Below are 7,500 nucleotides of genomic sequence, written 5' to 3'. Positions count from 1 at the left end.
GTTGTTTTACCATGATTTTTCATTTTTTTCATCACCAATTTTCCATAGAAGGAATGTCAGGTTTATGTTTATCATTTGCATGTACTTTTTTTAGAGGGAATTGTTTGAGTAGCCAAAAGACTACATGAAACATGGAATTAGTCCATTTCAAAAGTAAGTGAACCCCCTAGCTGAATTGGTAAAGTCAAGCAGGTAACAGATTAAGTGAAACTTATTTGGGTGCTTAATTAGTCAATTAAGCAAACCGATCATCTGAGACATCCTTAGGGAAAGGTTTGGGCAACACAGATTATAAGAGAGAGGAAACCAACCAAACTACTGTAGTGCCAAGGTGTACCCACACAGATCAACAATGCCGAGAGGAAACGAGATATCCGTGAACTTCAGGAAGAAGGTTCTGACAGCCCATCAGTCTTGGGGAAGCTATAATACCATCTCCAAAAGATTCCAGCTCCATCCATCCATCCAAGACAAATAATTTAGAAATGGAGGGCATTCAACATGACCACATCTCTGCCTAGAAGTGGACGCCCATCAAGACCATCACCAAGAAGCACCAGAAGAAGAATAAATCAGGTAAAAGTCAACCCACACATCACCTCTAAAGAGTTTCAGACCTCTCTGGCAGCATCTGGGGTAAATGTACATGGGTCTACAATCAGACGAAAATTGAATAGACATGACATTCATGATCGGGTTGCTAGAATGAAGCCTCTGCTCTCAAGAAAGAACAAAACTGCCCGTTTCAACTTTGCCCGAGAGCACTTGGATAAACCAAAGGCCTTCTGGAAGTCCCTTCTTTAAACAGATGAGTCAGAGATAGAATTATTTTGTCACGATCAAAACCAACAATTTTCGTGTGATTGTAGACCCATGTACCTTTACCCCAGATGCTGCCAGAGAGGTCCGAAACTCTTTAGAGGTGATATGTGGTTTGACTTTTACCTGATTTATTCTTCTTCTGGTGCTTCTTGGTGATGGTCTTGATGGGCGTCCACTTCTAGGCAGAGATGTGGTCATGTTGAATGCCCTCCATTTCAAAATGATTTGTCTTGGATGGATGGATGGAGCTGGAATATTTTGGAGATGGTCTTATAGCTTTCCCAAGACTGATGGGCTGTCAGTACCTTCTTCCTGATGTTCTCGGATATCTCGTTTCCTCTCGGCATTGTTGATCTGTGTGGGTACACCTTGGCACTACAGTAGTTTGGTTGGTTTCCTCTCTCTTTTAATCTGTGTTGCCCAAACCTTTCCCTAAGGATGTCTCAGATGATCGGTTTGCTCAATTGACTAATTAATCACCCAAATAAGTTTCACTGAATCTGTTACCTGCTTGACTTTATCAATTCAGCTGGGGGTTCACTTACTTTTGAAATGGACTAATTCCATGTTTCATGTAGTTTTTCGGCTACTCAAACAATTTCCTCTAAACAAGTACATGCAAATGATAAACATAAACCTGACATTTCATCTATGAAAAATTGGTGATGAAAAAAATTCAAAATCATGGTAAAACAACAGAAAACTCCTAAGTGGTCAAGGGGTTCACATACTTTAAAGTGGCACTGTATCTATCTATCTATCAATCAAACTATATATCTATCTATCTATCTTTCTATCTATCTATATATCTATGTATCTATATATATATATATATATATATATATATATATCTTTCTATCTATCTACCAAAATATCTATCTATCTATCTTTCTATTCATCTATCTATCTATCTATCTATCTATCTAGCTATCTATCTATCTATCTATCCACCAAACTATCTATCTATCTATCTATCTATCTATCTATCTATATATATATATATCTTTCTATCTATCTATCTATCTATCTATCTATCTATCTTTCTATCTACCAAACTATCTATCTATCTATATTTCTATCTACTGTATCTATCTATCTATCTATCTATCTATCTATCTATCTATCTATCTATCTATCTACCAAACTATCTATCTATCTATCTGTCTATCTATCTATCTATCTATCTATCTATCTATCTATCTATGTCTGTCTATCTGTCTGTATCTTTATGCTTCTGTGTGTGTGTGTGTGTGTGTGTCTATTTCTCTCCTCTCTCTCAGCCTCCTAATCAATCAGTGCGTGCACATGATGGCAGTACTCCGATCCGATTCTCTCCATGGGGTCTCCATGGGGGGTTAACTGCGTTATCTCACGGCACATGGCAGTGACAAATCCAGATCTTGGCCACATCAGTTCAAATGAAATGCGGAATGTTTACATCTGCTACCGTTGATTATACAGTAAATACGTTGTGAAATGAAGCAAAAACACACAACCGTTAAAGTTGTATTAGTATTGATTGATTCACATCGATATGAATGGATTACATGACTAACAACTGGTGGAAAAGTAATATGAAAATATTTGTTCACTGAATTAGCGCGTTCTGTCCAAAACAGTTGCGTTCCAGTTTCAAAGTTTCAGTTTCGGTTTCAGTATTTCAACGTGAATGAGAGGGAGCACAAGAACTGAGCGTCTAGCAGCGATTATCATATCATAGACATATATGATGCATGTATATGTCTGTGGGCAGGATTTCAAGCACGTGCAAAAGTTGTTGTTGTCCAGTTGAAATCTAGATTCGAGAGACACATGCGCGCGTAGTCCGATTCCCAGCGCAATCCGATCGTTTATCCAGGGGTCTACATCGGAGTCCAGTCGGACTCAAGTCGGACACAGGAAATCTAGATTTGGGGAGACACATGAATCGGATCTTTGATTTAAATCGGACTGAAATCGGAAACTGGACACATGTGTCCGCACTATGTTGCAGTCACACAGTAGCTTGATTGACAGGTGATTGGACGGATTAATAGATACATCTTGATTACGTGTGATGTGTAACTCAAGGTTTTAAACTGGAGCAACCTGAATGTGATGTCACCTAACTTACAGTAAACAAACATGACGGTCTGACCACTGATTGGTCATGTGACTGGGATGTCACCTAACTGAAACAAACATGACGGTCTGGCCACTGATTGGTCATGTGACTGATGTCCCCTTAATTCAACAAACATGACGGTCTGGCCACTGATTTTTCTTCTAGAGACTCAGAACAAACATAAGTAAACATACAAACAAACATAAATAAACATACAAACAAACAAACAAACATAAGTATACGTGTGCCTCCTCCCACCCCTGTGTTTAGCAGTGCACCCCATGGCCTGTGCTGTATTTGAGGTGTGTTTGTGTTCTGCGCTGTGTGTTTTAGGTGTTCTGTGTGTTCTATGTGTTTTATGTGTATTACACATTGTGCAGCACACATAAGTCTGTGTTTCTGTACTCTTGAATCAGTTATACAGTGTTTCAGTGTTACTCAGTCCAGTCAGAAGTGTTTAGTCAGGTGTGTTCAGTGTTTAGAAGTTCAGTTCTGAAGTTCAGTGTTTTCCCAACCTACACTATAACTATGGACACATCGTTAGTCGTTATATCTGTATATCTTACTGGCCAGTTTACCCAAAGAGGATATCTAAGCCAGTTTCCTTGTATCTGAGCTGTTTACTTATGATATTTGACCTTTGACCTTCAGGTCTAGGTCCGTATCAGGGGGAGGGGCTTATGTGCTCCTGGGCCATACACTTCCTCTTTCCTCCCGCAGGGTCACGCTGGGGTGGGGGAAAGTGTGACTGTATGCTTCGGCAACGGCAAGGGGAGTCAACTCAGTGTTTATGTGTGTGTGTGTGTGTGTGTGTGTGTGTGTGTAGCCGGGAGTCAACTCAGTGTTTACAATGCAGCGTTTATTCTCTGACAGGGGCCGTATCTGCTGACAGGTCAGGCTCTTTCTCTGTAGTCTTAGTCCAGCACCACCACCCTCAATGTTAGCGTTCCATCATTCCAGCACCATGTGTGTGAGTGTGTGTGTGTCCTCTGTAGTCTTAGTCCAGCACCATGTGTGTGAGTGTGTGTGTGTCCTCTGTAGTCTTAGTCCAGCACCATGTGTGTGAGTGTGTGTGTGTGTCCTCTGTAGTCTTAGTCCAGCACCATGTGTGTGAGTGTGTGTGTGTCCTCTGTAGTCTTAGTCCAGCACCATGTGTGTGAGTGTGTGTGTGTCCTCTGTAGTCTTAGTCCAGCACCATGTGTGTGAGTGTGTGTGTGTCCTCTGAGGTGTGTCCGCCCCCTCCATGTTAGCGTTCCATCAGTCACTCTCCTCCCTGGGTGGAAGGCAGTCCTGTATTCTGTACTGGTGGAACCAGGTCTGATGCACTGAAGTGGTTTAAAAGCAGAAAGTGTAAATCACTAAGATGGTTAGGTAGAAGTGTAGATTGTTACTTTAGTTGTGTTTGTGTATTGTTACTTTAGTTGTGTTTGTGTATTGATACTTAAGTTGTGTTTGTATATTGTTACTTTAGTTGTGTTTTTGTCTTGTTACTTTAGTTGTGTTTGTGTATTGTTACTTTAGTTGTGTTTGTGTATTGTTACTTTACTGTAGTCTAAGCGTGGGAGAGGAACGTCTGGGTTGTCACTAGAGAGAGGGCAGAGCCAAAGTTTATAGTAGGCTTTGAGACAGGGCTGACATGCAAAAGCTAACACTGCTGATCTGGAGGAGAGATTGGTGTGGTGATATCAACATGCTAAAGCTAGCACTGCTGATCTGGAGAAGAGATAGGTGTGGTGATAGCAACATGCTAAGGCTAGCACTGCTGATCTGGAGGAGAGATAGGTGTGGTGATAGCAACATACTAAAGCTAGCACTGCTGATCTGGAGGAGAGATAGATGTGGAGATAGCAACATGCTAAAGCTAACACTGCTGGTCACATCTATAAATGTGATGTATTATTATTATTATTATTATCTTTAAAAACACTATGGTTCAGGTAAACAAGCCATGTTATGATTAAGTATGCCGTTAGACTAACAGACAGACGGGTAGGTAGATGATTGGATGGTTTTTGGATAGGTAGATGATTCAGTGATAGAAAGGTGTTTGTTTAGATAGATAGATGATTCAGTCAGAGGTGTTTGTATGTATATATAGATGATTCAGTGATAGATAGGTGTTTGTATGTATACATAGATGATTCATTGATAGATAGGTGTTCGTATAGATGGATAGATGATTCAGTGATAGATAGGTGTTTTTAGACACCATGGGTGGATTGTTTCAGTGTTAGACAGACGGTTGGCTGGATGGATGGATAGTTTAAGAGGTAAACAAGGAGCCATTTTGAGACACACTCAAGGGCGGTGGTTTCCCAGAAGGCTTTGTGTGTTTGAATAGCAGGAAGTCAGATTGTTGTTCATGGCGTGCACACACACATACAGACACACACATGCACACACACAGCTGCATACAGCTATACTTCAAGGACTTCAACAGGGCATTTTTGCACTAATTACATTGTGTGTTTGGCTGTATCACAGGGTGGTGTCAGGCAACTATAAGGGTGTGTGTGTGTGTGTGTGTGTGCCAGAAACAGAGGTAGAAAATATAGTGTGTGTCCAAATGTCTGTCAAAGGTATGTAAGTTAAAGTTCTCTATTGTGTATGCTGTGCGTGTTCACTGACACACTCCATGCCAAAAGAAAAAGAGACGTCCCGACTGCCATCTTGGATTCGCTTCATACTTACACATAATGACATTATTCATATTATTAAAATAAGGGCCACAACCCCTTTTTATTTGTCTTATTTTATTTCTCCATATCTCAGAAACTAAAGAAGATACAAAACAAAACATGGGCCTATTGGTTGTGTGTGTGTGTGTGTGTGTGTGTATGTGTGTGATTGCATGTGGGTGTGATTGTATTCAGATCAGCTTCAAATGTATGACAACATGTGCATCTGTTTGTACTTCGTTAAATATATACAGGGGTGTGTGTGTGTGTGCCTGTGTGTGCGTGTGTGTGTGTGTGTGTGTGTGTGTGTGTGTGTGTGTGTGTGTGTGAGTGTCAGTGTGAGTGTGTGTGTGTGTGTGTGTGTGTGTGTGTGTGTGTGTGTGTGTGTGTGTGTGTGTGTGTTTGTGTGTGTGTGTGTGTGTGTCACCTCCTTCCTCTCTCACAAACAAAGCATTTCCTCCAGTTCCACACTTCCTGTTCTAAAGTTCTGAAGGGGAGTGGCGCTGAGAGTCTGACTTCCTGTGCCCAGGCCGACACAGACTAACACACACACACACACACACACACACACACACACACACACACACACACACACACACACACACACACACACACACACACACACACACACACACACACACACACACACACAAGCCGACACACAGACTAACAGAGGGGGAATGATTGGGTTGAGGTTTGGCTTGATAGTAAACAAAGCAATATTTACTATTACAGTATTCACACTCTCTGTCTCTGTCTGAATAATTGAAGTAGGGTCCCTTACACACACAGACACACACAGTGATTCAGACACAGAGACACACAGAAACACACAGAGATACACACAGTGGTACACACTCAAAGACACTCAGAGACACACACAGATACACACAGTGATTCACAGACACAGACAGAAACACACACAGAGATACACACTTAGAGACACACACTTAAGGTCACACACACAGACACACAAAGTGATTCACACACAGACACACACAGAAACACACACAGTGATACACACACAGACACACACAGAAACACACTCAGAGACATACACAGTGATACACACTTAGAGACACACAGTGATACACACAGACCGTACACAGTGATACACACTTAGAGACATACACTGATACACACTTAGAGACACACACACACTGATACACACTCAGAGACACACACACACACACACTGATACACACTCAGAGACACACACACACTGATACACACTCAGAGACACTCACAGCATGAACAGGATGTAGACCCTACCTCAGAATAGCCACCTGGACAGGACATGTCCGTCTGTGTGTGTGTGTGTGTGTGTGTGTGCCCGCGTGCATGTGTGTGTGTGTGTGTGTGTGTGTGTGTGTGTGTGTGTGTGTGTGTGTGTGTGTGTGTGTGTGTGTGTGTGTGTGTGTGTGTGTGCGCGTGCATGTGTGTGTGTGTGTGTGAGTGTAAGGGGAATGTTAGGGTGTGGGTGACTGAATATAGAAGAACAGAACATGTTGTCATTTGGATATTAATGATTTTCAGAATCAGAATCAGAATTGTATTTTGCAGATGTTTCATCAACAAGTTTCTCTTCAGACTCTTTAAGGAGTCTAAGAAAACAACCTGAATCAATCAATCAGTCAATCAATCAGTTAATCAAAGAGCTGTCTCAAGAGTCAGGCAAATCTGAGTGTGTCTGTGATAAGTCTGTCTGTTGGTCGTGTATAAATGTGTGATGTTGAGTGATAAGTCTGTCTGTTGGTTGTGTAAGTGTGTGATCTGAAGTTTGTCTCTGTCGGAGCCAGAGGTTCCTCTCCTCCTGACTGGTTCTATTTCTACAGTTCCACAGGTTCTAAAGACGTGTGCCGAGTTCATTGAGGAACACGGAATCGTAGACGGAAT

General features: G+C 41.5%; 1 protein-coding gene across 1 annotated transcript in view; it reads left to right on the top strand.

Annotated features, from left to right (window-relative positions):
- Positions 1-7,500, top strand: part of arhgap31 (Rho GTPase activating protein 31) — a 40,329-nt gene that overhangs the window by 2,338 nt on the left and 30,491 nt on the right. The window contains exon 3 of the mRNA XM_080844445.1: positions 7,440-7,500. This exon is cut by the window's right edge and continues 42 nt beyond it. Coding sequence (XP_080700571.1) covers positions 7,440-7,500 — 61 coding nt within the window. The remainder of the gene's footprint in view (positions 1-7,439) is intronic.

The sequence above is a fragment of the Sprattus sprattus genome (genome assembly GCF_963457725.1).
Source record: "Sprattus sprattus genome assembly, chromosome: 1".
Classification (NCBI taxonomy): Eukaryota; Metazoa; Chordata; class Actinopteri; order Clupeiformes; family Clupeidae; genus Sprattus; species Sprattus sprattus.
The sequence above is the reverse complement of the archived record's forward strand: the minus strand, read 5'-3'. Positions and strand labels throughout refer to the sequence as shown.